At 40.3% G+C, this 19,972-nt stretch overlaps 2 protein-coding genes across 3 annotated transcripts; one reads left to right on the top strand and one right to left on the bottom strand.

Annotated features, from left to right (window-relative positions):
* The first annotated feature begins 436 nt into the window (after window positions 1-436).
* On the top strand, window positions 437-9,056 carry FASTKD3 (FAST kinase domains 3). 2 transcript variants are annotated; one of them, XM_009883758.1, is made up of 6 exons: window positions 437-1,871; window positions 4,993-5,078; window positions 5,239-5,401; window positions 6,567-6,636; window positions 7,898-8,012; window positions 8,775-9,056. In XM_009883758.1, the coding sequence occupies exons 1-6, from the start codon at window positions 437-439 to the stop codon at window positions 8,871-8,873; spliced, it is 1,968 nt and encodes a 655-aa protein (XP_009882060.1). In that variant the 3' UTR covers window positions 8,874-9,056. The 2 variants fall into 2 exon arrangements, with proteins under 2 accessions (XP_009882060.1, XP_009882061.1); XM_009883759.1 differs by having other exon boundaries at window positions 737-1,883; window positions 8,775-9,027.
* A 3,159-nt stretch (window positions 9,057-12,215) lies between these two features.
* LOC104285349 (chromosome unknown open reading frame, human C5orf49) lies at window positions 12,216-19,947 on the bottom strand. Its single transcript, XM_009883799.1, has 3 exons — window positions 19,765-19,947; window positions 16,072-16,188; window positions 12,216-12,395 (listed from the first exon to the last, which is right to left on the bottom strand). Exons 1-3 carry the CDS (start codon window positions 19,945-19,947, stop codon window positions 12,216-12,218), a joined length of 480 nt encoding a protein of 159 aa, XP_009882101.1.
* Between the last annotated feature and the right edge of the window lie 25 nt (window positions 19,948-19,972).

Genomic DNA, 19,972 nt, shown 5'->3' on the forward strand with positions numbered 1-19,972 from the left:
CCTAACCCGTGTCGGACTCGCCCATCGCCCCCCGGTTGCCAGCCCCCGCCCTCGGCCCGCTTTAGCCGCTCTAGACGGCGGTGAGCCCCTCTGCCGCCCGGTGGACCCGGCCCGCCGGGGTAAAGAGGAAAGCGCCGCTGTGCAGTTCCTGCCTGGGGAAAGGCGTGTGCCCCCCCCGTAACTGTCCTTACGGGGGCGCGGGGCGGGGATGGCCTGCAACCTGTCACACCGGGCTCCTCGCTCCCGGCAGCTCCTTCTTCTCTTTGCATTGCTTTACGTCGGTGCTCATGGGAGAAGGGTCAGCCCTGTCTTGTCCAGCCGCTAAAAGTGTTTTTGGGTTATTTTTGCTGCGTTTTAATGACACTGGTGCTGTTTTCCAAGCTACATATGTATTTTTCTTCCTCTAGGTATCTTCTGAGAACCCACTTGATCCACTATGGCGTTGATTAGCCGGAAAAGTTTCCACTTCTATTCATCCAGCACACAAGCAAGCAGGTGCTTTTTGGTGACCCTAAGCAAAAGGTTGGGCTTTATCACTGGGCAGGGAAAGCCCCGAAACTGTAGCTCTGTAGCCATGAGGATGCTATGTTTCAAAGATAAATCTCAGTATGTGTTTTGTAGGAAAAACCACGTACAACTGCGGTTACAGTCTCTTTCTGTTAATGAAACTGTGCATCTTTGTGGAGATACCGGGAACAGTACTAAATTTAATAACGTGTGGATGGATGAACAACTGTTTTTCAAGAAGCTGAACAGCCTTTGTACATCAAAAGAGATTTTTGACTTTCTTAGCTCTCTAGAAGTCATGTCTGATACTATGGCATCGGGAGCCCTGCAGAGGATTTCTGAAGTTGAGGTGGATGACAATGGTCTGAAAAACCCTGAAGGAGTGTTAGAGAATGAAGTTTTCAGGGCATTATGCTTCCAGTTTGAATTTGAATCCTCAAAACTGTCAAACACTGGGCTGCTGAATGCATTGCAAGCTTTGATAAAGCTACGTGTGGATCCCCAGAGTACACTGATGGCAAACTTGCTTTCAGAGGGTGCGGAACGGCTTGGTAAAGGACAGTTGACTGTTAAAAATCTGTGTGCTCTTGGAGAGAGTTTGCTTGAGTTGGAAGGCCCGAGTTGTGCAACTCTGGAACAAATTGTGAACCGCATGCAAGAAATAGACGTTGAGAAGTGGAGTCCTAGGGAAATGGTGATGGTTTATAAGATGCTGCAGGTGATTGTCAAGGAAGGGGAAAAATACCAAGACTTGCTAAACAAACTGAACAGTGCTGCTTTAAACATAGTTTCCCACTTAAGCCCAAATTTCACAAGCATAATACTGAATTCACTGGTTGGTCTTCGTCAGACCCAGGCAGTTCCCTTAGTCACAGCACTGTGTAAGCATTCTGTGAAGCATATTCCTTATTTCACAGGTGATGAACTGGTGAATGTACTGGAAGCCTTCCTATACTTTGGACATCGTGAAGAAATTTTTACAGAGGCACTGGAAACACATGTTCCCAAGTCCATCTTTTCCATGCATCCTCAAACAGTCAGCAAAGTCATGCAGTATTGCTGCCGAAAGATGATCCTTTCAAAGCCCATCTTTGATGCAGTGGCAGAAGGTTTCATTTCTGATGCTGACAGATTTACCACCGACGAGATTGCTGGGTGTATTATACCATTTGGGACTCTTAACTATGTGCCTCCAAGTGCTTCTTCCTTGTTTCGGAAGCTTGAAACCGTGCTGCATACTCACTTTAGTCACTTTCAGCCTCACACCTTACTGAACCTGCTGCACTCATGTGTTCTTATTCAACGTTACCCAGTAAATTTTCTGCCAAAAATATTTAGTCCCTATTTTCTGCAACAGCTTCAAGGTAAGGAGCAGTGTTTCTCTTGTGACGTTCCACATTTCTTTCTGTTATGTGGTGTGTCTCTTGTCAAGCACCCATTTCTTACACTTTCATCTGTCAAATCAGCAATGACCTCATTAAGGTGACTGGAGAATAGTGATCAGCAGGCCAAAGACTGTTGTTTCCTTGTCACAGTTGCAGTTGTCTTTCAGTTTATATTATTTAGAGGAGTTTGAAAATTGCACTGTACAATCTTAAACAGAGATTTGAATTCCCTTAAATTTTTTTTTCAGCTAATCCTTCTGCGTTTTTGAAAATTACCGACCTTCTGTTTTTCCTCGTGTTTGTCCTTTGTCTCATACAGGTTTTAGACACTAGGTTATTCTGTGGAGGAAATGTGTTACTTTTAACTCTGGCTGTTGAAGCTTTTTTGCCTATGCAGTGACTGATGTTAATACCCTCAATGAAGTGAGACTGTTACTATGAGACTGGTAAAACTAGGAAGGCTAGTGAGACCAGTTATTATGGAACTAACAAGACCAAAGGTGGTAGATTTTTTAATGGCAATAATACTTGGAATGATGCACGAGTGACATAAAATATGGTGTAGTGATTCTGGGTTCATTTTTCTCTGAATTGTTGCGTTGCAATGACTGCCACATGAAGGATGTGGTGTAAAGGTGGAACATTGGATAGCGAGTCCTGGGACTTGACTTTAATTCTGGGTGTAAGTCTTCCATTTGCTTTGTGGCTTTGGGCAAGTCACTTTTCTGTATCTTTTTCTTCCTCCACCACTGTTTGCTTTGGTTACTTGGATCTCATACTCCTTAGGGTTGGGACTGGCTCTGGTTGGGACAGGGGCGAGCCTGAGGGAGGACACATTTCAAAAAACCAATAGCAATACTAGTACACTGTGAAGCTAAAATTACCTTCTGCTTGTCGACTGCTGGTTAGATTTAAGATTTTGCTGCCTGTCTTTTTAAGGTTAAGTCCTCTGTGACTGTGCATAATCCTTATGTCTGAATATTTCCCTAAGCAGTGAAACCACTCTCTTCCTGACGCTCTAAGGGCAAGGTACATGATCACAGTTGTCAGAAAACCCGCTCATAGCCTTTAAAACTGGGACCAAATTATAATATGCAAGAAAAGTTACAATAACTGTTCCACAGCTTACCTATTATTGTCTTACTAGCAAGGTGACCTATTACTGCAGAAATAATGCACTGTTGTATTTTAAAAAATAGTCTGAAATTCCTTATAAACTTTGTTCAAGATTAATACAAATTCTAGGGACAAGTGAGGTGAAGTGTAGCAACAGGACAAAAAGAATTTAGATTACTATTATCAATAAGAATGTGTTGCAATTACATATACAGAATTTGTAAATCTCAGGCAGTACAAAACGTGTTTTTCAAATACTGTTTTGCCTTATGATTCTAATAACATCCATTGTATGTTAGTGATTCAAGCACTGTATTCCTTACCTTCTGCCAGCCTGCATTGTGTCCAGCTTCTCAGGTAGGGGTAAGGTAGAACTGGGTATGGACTTCTGCTTTCATCTCTAGTCTTCTGTTTTTTCAGCGTAAGGATTATTGTGTTATATTCATGCTTCCAACTTGGTTGTATTTCTCTTTCATATTGTATTTACCATCAGTTTGTGAAAGCTGAAAAGGGTAAATGGATAAAGCTGAAAAAATTAATTTGCAATGCATAATTGTTGGCTTAATTAAAGTAGAAGTGAGATCTGAACCAGTAAAACGTTAACAGCATCATAAATGTGAGCAGTTAAGAATAGGCTGGTATGGTTTTTTAATTATCTAGGTAAAAATGGAAATTGAATTCTTGGGCTCACATATGTTTTCAGAAGACATAAAGATTGGTGCTTCATCCTGGTTTTTAAATTACTTTCAATCTAGAATCTGATACGGTTATGTGATGCATCTTCCCATTGGCATTCTGTCTGCTGACTACACTCCTCTGGTGGAGGCTTCCTGTGCCCATCTGTGGTCTGTGCCCTGAGCTCCTTTCCTTTTTACCTCTGAGCAAGCACTACAGCCCCATGCTTGGTGCTGTGTCTTACCATACTGAGGAACGCATTACAAAATTTAAAAATCTACCCCATGGTTTATCCCGTCTTGCTTAGGAGATCTGACTCTGCTCACCTGCTGCTTCTAAGACTGCCTTGTCTGCAAAGCCTGTCTTCACCTAATTGTTTTTGTTTTTTTTTCTCCAGTCTAGTAAGCTTCTAGAACATCCCCCATGTTATAGCCTGTCCTTGGCTCGAACTATTGCATAATCCAATGCTTTTGGACACAAACCTATTATGAACAACGCAATTGTAAGCTTTAGATTTTAAGTAATTCTGCATTAGATAGTAAAACATATTTAGCAGAATTATAGGGGTAAAAACAGAATGTTTTTTAAAATTCTCAAGCTGATACTTAGAAAATGAGAAAGCTCATAGTACCAGTTACTTTGAATATGTTCTTTTAAATCAAAAAAGGTATTCCACTACAGTGATCAAAGTTCAGAACAGGAACATGAGAAGATGACCTGCATAATTAGCATCTTACACTACATCAGTTTTTTACCATTCTGTAATAATACTTTGCATGTAACATGAAAGATGCTTCAAGTATACACGTGTAGACAAATCTCCAGAAATTATTCAGTATTATCCACTACTTTCAGATAAAAACAAAAAAAACAAAAAAAAAACCAACAACTGAGTGAAACAATGAGATCCTGGGATTATAACTTGGGTAGAATGGCTTATGGGAAGAAGGAGACAAGATATTTCTCCAACACCTCAACTCAAACTTACTCCTCCCTGTAGAATGTCCTGCCTCTCTCAGATCTTGGTTTTTGTTTTTCTTTTGTGAAAGACTATCGTAGTCCTAACTAAGATCTTACTAGTTGTATATTTTTTTTATGTTGATATTTCTGTAAATACTTTCCTCATTTTTCTAACTGTGTCATTTCTCAACTGATCTTTCTGTTCATTCAAACAATGATCAAGAATTACAATGATCAAGTACCTTCTCTGTGCGTTAAACTGAATAGCTTTTCCTAACTTCTGCATGATGGTTTGTGTATAGATACTTTGTTCAAGGTACACCTGAAAGCCTGAATATTGTTCTTTCAGCACAGCCACCTGGTTTGGACAGAATTGTTACCTCCCAGCTAACCCAGCTTTTTCTGACTGTTACCCTGGAGTGCCCATTTTATGAGGTATGGTACATATGAAACCAGAACTGATGTTAACATAAGAGGTGAGCCAAAGGTGGCTTTGAAATGGACAGGATACATTTTGCTACATTAATATGAGGTAATTACAAAAATGTTATCTTCCTTTTTCTTTTGTTTGATTTGGTTTTCTGTCATTATGTAGGGTCCCAAACTCCTTCCAAAGTATCAAGTAAAGGCCTTTCTGACATCTCGGAGTTCTCTGGATTTTCACCTCCTCAAAATGGTGAAGACTGGATTACTTTATTTACTGAAGAAAAGAATATATTTTGCATCAGAAGTATCAACACCATATTTCTATACAGTTGGTATGTAACATTTCTTTAGATTAATAATAAAATGTATGCTTATGCTGTCAAAACTCTAGGCTCGGTTATTTTCTAGAAATAAAAAGGATTGATTTTTTTTCCCTATGTGGGCATTCTGAATTATGCAAATACAGAAAAAGTAAACTGGAATACAAAACTCTGCAGAGGGTCTGAAATGAGGAAATGCCATGGCAACTTTAAGTAAATGCATTTTCAAAGTCAGAAAGAGGAACGGGGAGAGAAAAAAACTTCAATGTTACTTGGAATTTACATGGCCAATCTGCACTGAAAATAGCTGCTAACTCCTGTATTCTGTATTTTTATCATCAGCTCCTCTTTTACTTATGCTGTAAACAACTTGTATAACGTAAAGCAAAATGAGGCACTGCTACTTGCCTGATCTCTCTGCTTCCGTAGTGAGTGGAGAAAGGGAGAACCGGAAGGTTGTCAGCCCTCTGCTCTGCTCAGCTGGGCTCCTCTCCCCTTAGCTAGAACTGTTGACTACATATAGTCAGTGGGGTTTGTGGACTGGAAGAGAGGAGTGAGCAAAACAAAGTGTTTCATGCACCAGGAAAGGAAACTGAGAGAAGGTAATGATGAGGAAAGAGATGTGCCCAGGAGGGGTGGATGATAAATGAGGTGTTGAGGGAAGAGTCTCTTGGACCTCATGGACATCTTGGGGGTAGAACAAAAAAATAGAGAGGGACAATTCCAGAATTATTCTGCATTTCAGCTTCCACGTGGGGTTTAAAGTTGGCAGCATTTATGTCCAAAGCTCTGTTTGCAAATTGACACCATCTATAAAATTAGGGAATTAATAAGAAAAAATAAAGGGGAGGGGCAGAGAGAAAGAGTCTCCCCCCAAAGCCCTCAGAATTCCAGCCAGCCCAGCAAAGTGCCATTTAACTACAATATGGTTTTTAGTGGACTTGGAGGACTACTTTGCTGTTAGCATTATGAAAGGCTGAAATGTTACTAATTATCAATCATTTGTGTTAAGTAGTCTGTGCACATCTTTTGCATGCCTCTGTGATTCAGAAAAAAATATTGTGATATTATTTTATTTATTTTATAAAACAATGAACTGTAAAAGGACGAGAATTACAGCAAACAGTTTTTTATATTAAATGAATTTTAATGTTACTTTTCTTTTCATCTATACTAGATATTGAGATTAAATTAGATGAGGAAGGGTTTGTATTGCCTGCTGCCCAATGTGAAGAAGTTCACAGACGGTAAGAGAATAAAAGAAACCACTGGTAAAATCTTAACATTGACAAAGAGCATCCAGGATGAAACCCTGGCAAAATTTAAGCTAATTGGAGTTTTGCCATTGACCTCAATGAAGCTAAGCTTTCACACTGAGACCACTGGCAAAAGGACAAAGTTGGCAAAATTAACGATCTGTATTTTTTTCCTCACTGTTTTGCGTCCTGACTACACAGTGTCAGACAATTAGTCTCTTTACCCAGTGACAATCAGGATCAAAGCGATCCTGATTTGGCTTATAGTAATGTATTTTGATCTTCTGTAATTAATTTTCAAATTAAAACCAAATTAATTCTAATTGAGTGTGTCCACATAGATTTAACACAATTTAAGCCAGTTTGAGTTTACAAATTTAATTCTCTAAGGAATTCTGTGTAATGAGGATATTTGCTACAGATGCTGTTTTTATTGAAAAATGCATAGGTGTTTAAGAAATATGTTAAACAAGGATTATTTTGAGAAACCTTGGATACAAAGTTAAGCAACCTGCCTGTGTGGTATTTGCAACTGCATTACGCTGTCTCCAGCTTAACCTTCACAAGACTCAGAGAATAATATAGGTTCTTCCAAAAATCCCATCCTTTCATGTTTAAAAATGGGCTGTGATTTTTTTTTTTTAATTACAGCTTGCATGTGTAAATAAGGTCACAATATACTTAAAATACTTAAAATTTAAGTAACTTTTTTTACAGTGGATATACAAATTTTTGTTTAAGCTGATGTGATATTTATCACCAAGTAGAAAAAGTACAATCTGTATTCTGTCAACCATACATACAGGTTTAAATTAAACAGATTTACCTTAAACTTAACTTTTAACAGGTTTAACAGTTACACTAGGAAGTTGAATAAGTTTAACTGCTGAAATGTTTTCAAGCTGAGACAAGTAATTTGTATGTTTTTCCTTCTAGAAGAATTCAAATAGCTCACCAATAGTAGCATTAAAAATATCAACCTCTTATTAACTTGTATGGTAATTCTTGTTCAGAGCACATAAATAAGATTTTCAGATTAGTTTCGCTAAGCTTCAGGCTTTCCCCCTCCCACCTGGAAGTTGAGGGATTTAAATTGAGTGAACTAGGTAACTCCCATCCTACAACATCTAATTCTAGGAGGTATTAGGGAGTAAGAGGGGAGTTATTGTCTCGGGCTTCTTGGGAACTGCAGTAGTTGTGATAACTAAAGTAACTGATTTTTTTTTGATGCTACACTTGTGCTTGATTTCAGAATTGCCCTCTGTGTTGATGGTCAAAATAGATTTTGCTTTAACAGCCACAATCTGTTGGGAGAAGAAGCTATTAAACAGAGACATCTTCAATTACTTGGTTATGAAGTCGTGCAGGTAAAGTCCAAAGACAGTGGTTTGACTTTTGGTCAGGCTAACAAAGCAAGTGAAAAATTATTATTTTATAATGCTTAAAACTGTAGTTGCAATTACTTCCCAAGGCAGATGTAGTCTTGTCCTTTCTACGTTATGTTCACTCTGCCTAGCTTTTGCCTTTTTGAGGGCGTTACAGAAATTTCTTTTTCTTCCTTGGATCAATTAGCGTATTCTGCCTGTGTTTTCTGCCAAATAGTGGCTGCTTGAGAGTACTTCTCTGCAATGACTAAGGTTCAGATCTTGACTTAAATGAAAATGTTGACTAAGAGTTCAGTAGAATTGGGATTTTTAAAAAAGATCTGAATTTGGAGTTTAAAAAGAGGAGTTAAAAAAAAAAGGAACTGCTTTGTATTGTTAAAAAATATTTTCACAACAGAGTATATTCTTTATTTTGCCTGTTGAATTAATAGGGGTATTTTTATCTTTAAGCATACTTTGGACCAAAACAGTTACTTTTAGATTTTTCAGATTTTCTTTTCCATTTATAATCACTTATGACATAAGCATAAGTCGGTTATATTTAACTTAGTTTAAACTGTAATGGATGTCACTCTTTGATTTACAATAGTCTCTATTCAGATGATTTACAGACCAATAATATGCTTAGGATTAAATGTTTAATTTTTAAAAAGACAAATCTTTTACATCTGCTTAATGAATATCAATCTTATCTAGTTGTTTATTAAAAGATATTTTCAGAATTCATTTTTGTTTCATTTCCAGATTCCATTTTTTGAGATAGAGACTCTACAAAATTGCAGAAAAATGGCAGAATATCTACACAAAAAAATCTTTCCTCATACATACGGACTTGGCTGCTGACACTGGAGAATAATACTAAATCACAGATTGACCTCCTGTACTATAAAGTGTAAATATTGTGCGTGGAAGAACAATTCTGGTTTCTAAATAACTCCACCTAAGATGATTTGAGCTTCTGAATGTGACACCTTCCAATATTTGGAACAATTGACATATAAAGAGTAATAAAGAGCACCATATTTTCTTAAGTTTTATGTCAATGTTTATTATAAGTTAACAGTGTAAGTGCCAGATAGTCAATGCTGCGTTTTCGTTATATTTTCACTGCTTCTAACCCACAGCTGCAAATGGACAGATGAGACTATTCGAGGGTACTGGCTGGTGCTGAATGTACAGAAAGTGCCGTGCTACCTAGTAATCAGGGCTTTTCTTGACAGTATAAAATGGAATTGTGTAATAGCTGTTTGTGTGATTTCCCAAGTGTTTCATAAACCTAAAATTTGCAGTAGTTGCACAAGCAGAATTCGCTTACTGCTCATACTTAAGAGATGTAGCATGCTGTTCACTAAATAGCAATGCCTTACAGAAAACAAGAGAGTTTTTATTAACAAGATTCACTTTAGTGTGTAAAAGAACACCTGCCACAGGGTAGTGGACTTGCACAGCTGTCTCTGTGGGGGCCACCCGATGTTCTGGATACATATTATGTGTAGTATTGTCTTTGGTGGCAGTTTTATGTAAACTGGCTAAATGGGATCATGTATGCGCTCCAGATTTCTTTCAGTTTACGGCCTGCTAATTCTAGCCCAAATACTTACTATGCTCTGAAGGTCTGAAACAGAACTATGTCCTATGTGGTCTTTTTTTGTGCATGAGTATCAGTTCCACCCTTCTGCCAGAATTTAGAACTGGCACCAGTAACCACTTCAGCTGCAATGGGTGTGCTCCAATTCGAGTCAACACGTTGCTTTACAGATGGATGACGGGAAAATAACATAGCCCTAGTTCTGATCACATAACTTCTACGTAGAACACATTTTCAGGTTAGCTTGTGCATCCTGTCCGGTGTGGAATTGTTATTTATGAGTAGCAAAGCAGGATTCTCAGTATCACCTGGTTTGATTTTAACTATTATGATTTGATACGAAAAAGGCAGTAGATACAGAACGTGGCCATTTTTTTCCTTCCAAGGCTACTGTTAGTAATTTGTGAGTTGTGGGTGTCTGTCAGTTGTTCCAACAACTCCTGGAGATTTTTGGATGCAAAATCCAGATCCAAGATATGATTTACATTGTGTCATGCAGTGCATTCTGTTCATGTTAATTTCTTGCATGTATAACGCTTACCCACAGTAGTATGTCAGCACTGACAGGTGAGGGAGCACCAAGAGGCAATAAGATACGTTCCAACAGTGTTATGGAAAACTTGGAGCACATCAGTAACCTAACAGTTGTCATCCTAGCAAAAGAGAAATTGGAGGAAGACGACTGAAATGTCTTTGCAGACATCTATAAGGTATTTTTCCCTAATACAGAAGAGATGGTCACTAACTGAGCACTGAAGGGAGATGTCAACCACTCAGAACTGATTGGGAAACAAGTAGTAGGAGGAATAGCCTGTGACAAGCCTTCAAAAATGAGGAGGGATGAAAAGGGACTGAAAGAGAAGGCGGTGATGTAAGCAAAAAAAAATGAGAGGAAAACTGATACTGGTGTCCATGACTCATGCCTTTCTTCACGGTGGTAGTGAGCTGCTGATGCTTATTTCTCACACAAGCCAGAAGGTGGTGGTGTTCTCAAACAGATTTGATTTCCCGTAGTTTTTAAAACACAGATGGTTTGAAAATATAGTAAGACTACTTAAAAGAAGTAATTTGTACTGACTGTCCCAAACTAAAAATAACCTGTCTAGAAAAAGGCCATATCCTGTCTCATTCCTCACTGGTATACATTTGATACCGATTTTTTAGAAAGCATTCTGGTATTGTTAGAAAATGTTTCCTTCTCACGTTGTTCTTACTGTGATTCCTTTCATTTAATGCTGCTGGATTTGTTTAGCGAAGTATTTATTATTGAAAAGGAATCTAGCAGTACTGCTCTCTTGGCCCTAGCTCATTGTAGAGGAACTTGCAGGTCATGAATAATGAAAGTAACAAACACCTCTCAGAATGGGCTGCTCTCTGCTCTGCTTCTCACATCACGACAAACACGGGCTATTGATTGCCTAATTTACTACTTATCCATGCTCCAGATAAGAGGTTCTTTGCTTTTATTATTTTTCACTAGGAGACAAATGATACAGGTTTCCTACGTGTAAATACCTGACAGAACTCCAGAGTCAGTCAAAGCTGTGGACTTCCAGTCCTTGTTCTGCTATGATCAGTCTGGCTGTCATTCCTCTCTGAGCAATACTGTCTCAGCTTTTAACAACAGCTGGATCAATGGCTCTTGAGAACCAAACTGATGCGTGTCCTGCTGGAGATATTTCTTCTCCTGAAATTAGCTTAAAACTGTAGTACTGGATTCAGTGAGAATACAAGGCACTAAATGTTTAAACAGGTTTAGACATTTACTTTAAACGTGCTTTTTAAATTACTACTGTTCAAATCCTTGGTTTTTTCCATCCTTTCTACCAAACTATTTAGTGCCTGTTCTGCTAGTATTACTTTTTTTTTTTCCCCAGCATTGGATACAGAACCAAAGATGATTTTTCTTGTGACACTCTTGAATAGATCAGTCCCTCAGACACCACTCGTATAGTGAAAGCCAGTGAAATGGATGTCTGAAATCAGCTAAGCCGAGATCTTGTCTGTTAAAATGCTAATTACTCAGAAGTTCCCTTTAACTTGACTTCCACTTGAAGTGTACTGAAACTGCTAAGCACTTCTCTTAAGTCAGATCATTTCTTTACTTGCCCATTTATGGATAAGCCTGTCTGTTTTAGAAAATCTGTGTTGAATCCCCGTTTCAGCTGTTGGGCAAATAAAATGACGCCTCACAATTCTGTAGCAACAGTGTAAGAACTAAGAAGTCAGTGACCACTGATACCTTGAGAAGCAAGCTTGCTTAAATGTTAAGTCTGTGAATAGTTATGTAGAAGCACCGCGTAAAATTGCAGAGAGACAGCTGTTGACCCAACAGGTCTCACTTCTAGTGTTGCTGCCTAAAATGTTCAGCTCTTGCTGATGCTGCTTTTCATGAGATTTTTGAGACACTGTAAGAAGAAGACATGCGTTTGAATTAGCATAAGTACAAGTACAGCTGCTATTTCATCCTATTTTTAATCCAAATGATTCTCATTAACTAAAATGTAGAGGAAAAGGCAGAAGCACCATATTGCTTTTTGATGCGAGATGGGTTTTTTTCCACATAAATGTTGCTGGCTGTGAGAGATACAAGAGATTTAGCATGGATCCAGGCTTGGAGAAGGTTTTTCCAATAAGCAGGTGATGCCATTTTTTCTGTAGAATTCTGCCTGCACATGATTAATCCTTGCATGATCTTTGATTGGCTGCTCTATGGGCTTATTTATGCGTCTCCCATATTCTGAAGATGACAAAACAGCGACAGGTCTTGCCATTTCCTGTGAAAATATAAAAGTCTTGTAAGAAAATCACAGAGCGGATACTTGGCAGTTATCTATGGCTAAATGTGCTGTGGCCAGGGGCAAAATAACAGCCAAAACTGTACGGCATCTGCTATATGGATGTATATTTATTTAGCAGTGGTCTGCACTCTTACTGTTCCATCCCTGACCTAGTTTTTTATGTATATTAATAAACCATGAATGTATCAGTAGATGACAAGATGATAAGATATGGAGCTGTACTGTAAGTTACTGTGGACTGATAATTTTTTACACACACACACACACACACACAGAGGCGATTACCATGTGATTACTGGCAAACTAAATGCTATGTTACTGGAAAGTGACACAGATTTTATTTTCATTCGTATTGTTCTTGTGCACTGACTTGCATGATTCATATGAAAAATAGGAGAGATTTAATTTGTGTCCCCTGTTACAGGAACACCTACCCTGCTTGCACTTTCAGCGAAAGCACCGCATGAAAAAAATCAAAGCGTAAAGAAAAACCCCTGAGCAACCACTAGTCCATGCAAGCTTTCCCTGAAGGACATAAAGCATATACTACTGTATTTTTGCACAAAGGTTTTAATAAAAATGCTTGTAGCTGTAAGATTACAGAAATAATTGCTCTGCAATGATGCGAAGTGGACTCGGTGAAAAATAACCTGACCAAGAAAAGATTTTTAAGCTTGTTCTTCGTAAATTGCTCTTTAAGTGACTGTGCAATCACTATCTGCAATCTGCAGTTTTGTCCTGTGCTACAGCAACAGGGAGCTCTGGAGCCAGAAGGGAAAGACGGGTTTTGTTTGTTTTTCTTCCCCTAGCCAAAGGTCCCAGATTTATCAGGCTGCTTATATGCTTGCGCACTGGCTAACACAGTAAGCCTTGGTCCCCAATGTGTTTGCCTAGTCTTATGATGTAATACCTACAAGGAGAATCAAAATGTCGAGGCCACACCACAGTTCAGGTGCAAACAAATGACTTCTTTGCCACAACAGACACAAGTCTGAGCCGTATCAGCACTTACAATAGAACCCATGAAGCACACGAGCCCTGGCATTTCCTGCGAGGATACAGGTGGGAGCACAGATCTGAGGGGTCTCATAGCAGGGCAGTCAGCTGTGAGACATTTCCAGACTCATGGACAGAACTAGACCCGACATTCTTGGGAAGAGGCTGTAAACAATTTTTTTTCAAAAAAAACCCCCATCAAAACCACCACAACAGAAATGCCTATTCCAAAACAACCGTTCATCCCCAGCTCTCCCCCTGCCCTTCCTGCCAACCTTGCTCCACCCTATTAAAAGCTATTCAGTACACCAACTTTGAACCCCACCAGAACAAAAATCAAGAAGAGTGGCAGGCAAAAAATAAGACCACTTCCTCCCCCCTCTCCAGATGTGGATAAATGTTGAAAAGGAGAAATGACTGAATCTTTGTACCATCAAGAAAGACTTCACCAGGGATACAGGGTTTACAGTGCTAATGACAGGCAGCAGTGTGTAATTCCAATAGTTTGTGTTCCCTTTAAATAAATAAGATTCAGTTTTCAGCATCCTTGGTAGCACAGCGCTGACTGTGCACAGTGGCATTTCATCTTTGCAGGTTCGGCATTCAGCAGATTTGAGATTTTCCAACAGTTGGCTGAGAAGCATCCCGCTATACGCCTTCACAGTGTGTAATTCTAGCACTGTTAACACTTGCAACCAGCAAAGGCAGCCTTGTGCAAACACTCCCCTGCAGTCACTGTGCTGCATGTAGCTAAACCGAGTATCTGTGACCGTGCTCTTGGATTCCCTGGGCGCACCCAGGCTCTCTGCAAGAAACGGAGGGCTTATGTGTAGCGGTTTGGTTTTTTCCACTTCAAGGACAAGAGTGTACTGTGGTGGATTCAGCCCGTCTCCTTTCAGTGTTGTACTAGACAGATGTTGATTGTGGCCTTATTATTTATTATGTTTTATAGCATAGTTATTATTATATAAAGTCTGTGAGGGCCACCGAGGCAATTAAAGAGCAGGAGTTGAGTATGTGACCTGCACTTAGTCATGGGTAAGTCCAGCGTTGGGTGTCATCACATGCAGGAAGATCATGTTGTAATATTCAACAGCTGTGGTTTTGATGTGTCTCCATGCTAATTAAAGGGCTGAATTAAGGGACACCTGTTCAGGCAGAGTCCCTTGCATGCACTGCCCAGCAGAGCTCATATGAATTTTGGCTCATACATGTTTGATTTAGGAAGCAAACTGGTACGTTTGCTAGTGAGGTTTTTTGATGCAGAAAGGACACAAGAGCTCAGTAAAAAAACCTTAACTCTGCATTGATAAAGTGTTTCTACACAAATTTCCTAGCTGGAAGTTGGGCTTGGTATTACGGCAGAGGGGTTGGCTATGTTTTGTTTAAATAAAAAGGCTAATTTTTAATTGGAATAGTCATTTACATGGCTTTTGACCTCACACAAATTTGCAGTTGAGTTACTAGGCGTGAGCAGGTGATGGTAATGGGCATTTCTGGGATTCCTTTGGGAGCACCTACCACTCCCTGCTCTGCCTGATAGAGTTGAAGGGCATTATGGCTATGCACTGAAATGTCTGGCATATATAGCTGCTAGTGAGACGAATCGCAAGCAGTGGCCTTTGTCACAAAATATCAGCAGTTTTATTACACAACGATTACAGTAATTTTAACTTTTGTCTCTCTCTTCTTTCTTGCATCTCTATCATATATCATCACCAATACGGGCAGCCATTCCTAGCTTACCCATCTCTTTACATGCCATGAACCCTTTGGGATTTTGAGGCCATTAGCACACAGAGGTTGCACTTCATTTGGTTTTTGACAGCCTCTGCCTGTGTGCATCTGTATATAAACAGAAATAGAAATATATATACACACTCGTGTATGTATGTATATTATTCAGATGCTGCATGGAAAAATACATATTTCTACATATGTATATATATTATAGTATTTCTGTTTTCAAGGCAGATGATTAAAAACATGGCTGCATACTTCCTTATCTATGAGGCTGCACACAGATTCTGCTGGCCTTAGATACTTCGCCCAGCCTTTTCCAGGCATGTCCATGGTCTTCTGATTGACCCCTCCTTTGCACAAGCTCCCTATGAATTTCCTTCCTGCAGGTGTAAGTTTGCATAACAAACTCACCAGCTTCAGAGACTTGGGCTCACTCAGCAAATGCTCCCATAGAGAGGGTGGATGTCAGAGGGCAGTGGTTGAGTCGAGGCCCTGAATCCGGTCCTCTCAGGGAGAAGAGCTTTCACGCATCACAGAATCAGCTGCAGGACCACCTGAACCGCAACTCTGGAGGGGCACAGACGGTTCAGAAGTCACTCTCAGAGACCCTGAAGGTCTGTAACAGAGGGTTTGCCTTGCTGTGTGTATCTCCTTCTCCATGCTTTAACTTGCATACAGCTTGTCACCTGGAAATCTACAGGACGCCAAAGAGCAGGATCTAACTCAGGTGTCTTCGCTGGCTAATGCTTTTTCCTGAACCTCCAGGCTGAGGACAATGATGTCCTCTTTCCAATTCCTTTGATACCATACAGGCTGCATTATACAGGATAAAAAAATCCCTATAATCTCCAGCCATGTCAAAACATACAAAATACCTTTAACAAAGATAATTATGAAATTATCAAAGGGTTACCTCCTCATTAATGTTAAGGCCACGACTCTTGGCATGTTCTCTGTCACATCGGTGAAGTTTTTTGTCGTAACCCTCTGGTCTTTTAAAAATGGAATCATAAGTGGAAACATCTCCTGTCTTGAGAAAAGGGGAAAAAAATGGCTAATTCTCAGTATTGCTTCACTTTACAGGTTACAGAATATATGTCGTTCAATCAATAATCAATAACAGTGCACATATAGCATAAGATGAATGGCAACTGTAATACTACTGAGCTACCACTAGCAAGTTTGGGTCACCCCTTTGCAATAAAAACACCTAATAACATGTGGTATCTTTTTAAAGTCTGTTCAGCTCTGAAATTTCCCTTGTGGCAATTTACCCCATTTTTTCCTGGTAATTTGTTGTAACTTTTGGAAATTTAACTGGTTTGTTTGTTTGTTTTACTTTTATGAACTTTATATTCTCCTTAAGTTAATAAATTTGTCAAATGAACTGGCAGTGTAATGTAAAAGGAAAGCAAGCAGTTTCAGAATTCATTTGGAATGAAAAAGACAATGGTATCCTGCAGTGGAATCACCATTTAATTTCTGATTAAAGCAGAACTGAGAAGAATTCAGAAACATGCCACAGTCATAATCCTGTGATCCAGTAGTATGCATGTATGTCACGTATGAAAATACAGCACACCCCAAGCCAGAATATTATTGTGTTTATGATACCTGTTGACATATTGCATCCAAATAAGCAACACTAAAGATCAGATCTGCTAACAAATGCATTTATGAAATCCAAGCAAGAAGTTCTTATCAATGGAATCAAAGGAATTTCAAAACCAAAAAAGTTTTCAAGGAAAGAAAAGCAAAATCCTTGTTGAAATATCAGTTGTCAGTTGTTAATGAAATTCATTAAAAGGCCCATATGCTGGTAAACATGTCAGTTGATTACTGGTTTTGTGCATGGCTAACTATAAATTTGAAAAATTGGGCATTTTGCTGTTTTTTGGGTTTTTTTTTTTTTACTTCTAATTTTACAGTGTGCCCAATTTAGCCTTTGAAAAACTCTTCTATTTTGAGTCTTACAAATTACAATGCTATCCTCCAAAAATAGTCAAGTCAGGGCAGGTCAAGAAGGCTATAATGGTTCCATTAAAAGGAAGCCATAGGTAAGACCACCAGTGAGGCACCACTGTAATCACAGGCTTCATTTGGAAGGGTATCTCCATTACTTGGTTCTGCTAAGAGGAGAGGTGGTTTGGTATTTAACCTATCCATCCTTTCATTTCTCAGAAACCATCAAGCCTCAGAACTTCTGGCATGTTCAAGAGCATCCTGCATCTGATTTGTCACCTCCATTATTATTATTTCTGTGCTTCCTTACTTCTCCGTTCCTCCCCACACTACCAGTTTCATTCAGAATTTTAGTGGGCATCTAATTTGTCCTCACTGCTGGGAATGTTATTTGTTCCTTTGTTTTTATTCACGTGGCGTTATTTGTCCATTATTTGTTACCTCTGTCAGAGCAGATAATTCATTCTTTCTGGAACTCACAGATAGGTAGCCAGCCTGTTATGTTAAAAACTAGCCCTGTCCCAGATGATCTGTTTAAGATCTTCTGCCAGATGTGTGGAGGCAACACTTCTGTGCTCAATATATTGATAAATTTTTGCCGTTGTTTCTCTTTGTTGTTAAATGATGACTTGGTTGGCCTAGGCGGTGGTGGTGGGGAACTGTTTCTTAAACCCATCAGAGCAAGTGAATCACACAGAGCAGACAACAAATTTGCACTCAGGGTGAGCATCCTCTGTGTACTGCTACTAAGGCTAAGCACTTTGAAAACATTCATTAAAATTCCAGACACACATAAAATAGGTAATAGCTTTCTCCATGTCACAGAAGAGGAAACACCATGCAAACTGGCTACGGTAACTTATGTAAAGCAATCGAGGGAGCAACTGTCAGCCAAGGGATTAAAAGGCAGGAATTTCTGGCTTCTGGCCATGCACTGAGCACATCTTCCTCTATGTCTCTCCGCTTCAGCCTCTGACACACAGTTGGTTTTTAAGCTTCAAAAAAAAAGGAATGAAATTCCCCTTCGTGTACATATAAAGAATTTCAAATTATATAATTCCTTAATTGTACTGAAGAATGAGTTGAATCTGCTTCCTCCCCTGTGGCCGAGGGCTGTGCTGTGAAGAAACCTATTAAACAGCTGTTATCACTTTTTGTTTCCATGCCACTGGAACAGCATTTTACACAAACCAGGTCATCGGGAGTGTGAAAGCAGACTTTATATTGTAAACAAAAGGTCTACCATATGGTTGCTAATTCCATGCAGACTGGATAGACACTGAGCCCCACCAGCCCCAAGTGCACCATGCCAGCCCTCTGACCTGCCCTAGCCTTACTCTTGTGCTCTCCCTACCGTGTTTTGTTAAGTATGGCACCATCCGCGCCCGCTCACCTTTGGCTCAGAGCACCTTCCCAAGGTAATGCTGAAATCAACACGAAAGCTTGAAATTACAAATTTACCTGTCTTTTAGCAGGGCCACTCAGTCAATGCTGGAAATTGGTTTTGCTGTGCTTTTAATGCCCAGTGCTGTGCCGTGGTCTGCACCCTGCCCATGTCCCAGGGCCACGCCACCTGCAGACTCTCACAGGTCACCAGTTGTCCCTGCCCAGTGCTCTGCATATTCAGCAGCCTGTCACTTGGGTGGGGAGGGGATTCACAGGGTGTATTTACCATTACAAATATATGTTGCCATAATATTGCTATATTACATTGATATAATAAGACATTTCAGAACTTTTTAATGTGAGATTTTTTTGGAGGGGAGGGTGGAAGAGGTTAAGTTCAATGTCTCATATGACCCTCTTCAGAGAGAGAAAGGTTTGCTACCCAGCAAGTATAGCCCAGCTGAGGCTCAAGGTGTAGGATTGCTTTCATTTGTGATTTTAAACATGAGGACAGAGAGAAATGAGATAAAAGGGTGGCGTAATTGCAGCAAAGTGAGGGGTGAGGCTGCCTCCTAGTCTACTTGAGTTACTACATGTTAAGCGTCAGTGCAATACCTTCGGAAGCGTTCAGTTATCAAGGCATGTATTGATGTTGTTTTGAGTCGCTCTCTTTTCTTTATTAAAGCTGAGGATACAGAAAATTTGCACGATGTACACTGAAAACCTTTTCCCCCAACTGAAAATGGAGCAGTTTGTTATTAAAGGGTCCCTGAGAATGCGCGTTACCAGAAAAAACACAGGTGCCACATCCAACCCTAGCAACAGATAATGCCTTTCCTAGCGTCCCCCCTAAAGCCGTCTTGCATTTTGGTGAAACCACGTGGCTGGTTGGTCCTTAATCCTCAGTGGACCATGTCTCTCCCGCCATCCAGTGACAGCATCCTCCCTTGTTTGCCATCCACAACAGGCAAAGGCCTGTTACACCTCGCAAAGGCCTCTGAAGTGAAAACCTGCTATTTAGGCATTAGATAGCCTAGCCAGCGACCAACGCGTGGCATTTCCACTGGCCTTTGAAATATTAACCGTATTTTTTTGAGACACCCGCCTGAGCAGGTCCCTCATGATGGGGGCCGAGCCCTCGCACAGGGACTGAGCACCATCTTCTTACGCTGCGCACAAACCCACGGGGAAGTCTGGTCCCTCCAGCCCCCCCGGGCCCTGCGAGGCTCTCCCCGGCTCGGTCCCTTCCCTCCCTCACCTTGGCCTCCCGGTGGAAATAGCTGAGCTCCGGAGGCTCTTCCCGTCTGGCCGAGATGTGGCTGAAGGCGGAGAGGGCGGAGAGGGGAGGCCGTCGCCTCCTTCCCGCCGCGCTACCGAATACCTCCTCAAGCCCTCCCGACCCTTCGGCCTCCGGCGCCGCCGGCGGGGCAGCGGGGGGCATACCGCCGGGGGGCCGCCGGTACCCC

Source organism: Charadrius vociferus, unplaced genomic scaffold (genome assembly GCF_000708025.1).
Source record: "Charadrius vociferus isolate BGI_N301 unplaced genomic scaffold, ASM70802v2 scaffold103, whole genome shotgun sequence".
Classification (NCBI taxonomy): Eukaryota; Metazoa; Chordata; class Aves; order Charadriiformes; family Charadriidae; genus Charadrius; species Charadrius vociferus.

Excerpts from the sequence above, each read along its gene's own strand:
- FASTKD3 (XM_009883758.1), top strand. The coding sequence starts at position 437 with ATGGCGTTGATTAGCCGGAAAAGTTTCCACTTCTATTCATCCAGCACA. Across the intron at positions 5,079-5,238 it reads TGGAGTGCCCATTTTATGAG|GGTCCCAAACTCCTTCCAAA; the intron begins GTATGGTACATA and ends GTCATTATGTAG. Across the intron at positions 8,013-8,774 it reads TTGGTTATGAAGTCGTGCAG|ATTCCATTTTTTGAGATAGA; the intron begins GTAAAGTCCAAA and ends TTTCATTTCCAG.
- LOC104285349 (XM_009883799.1), bottom strand. The coding sequence starts at position 19,947 with ATGCCCCCCGCTGCCCCGCCGGCGGCGCCGGAGGCCGAAGGGTCGGGA. Across the intron at positions 16,189-19,764 it reads ATTTCCACCGGGAGGCCAAG|ACAGGAGATGTTTCCACTTA; the intron begins GTGAGGGAGGGA and ends CCTTTTCTCAAG. Across the intron at positions 12,396-16,071 it reads GCCTTAACATTAATGAGGAG|GAAATGGCAAGACCTGTCGC; the intron begins GTAACCCTTTGA and ends ATATTTTCACAG.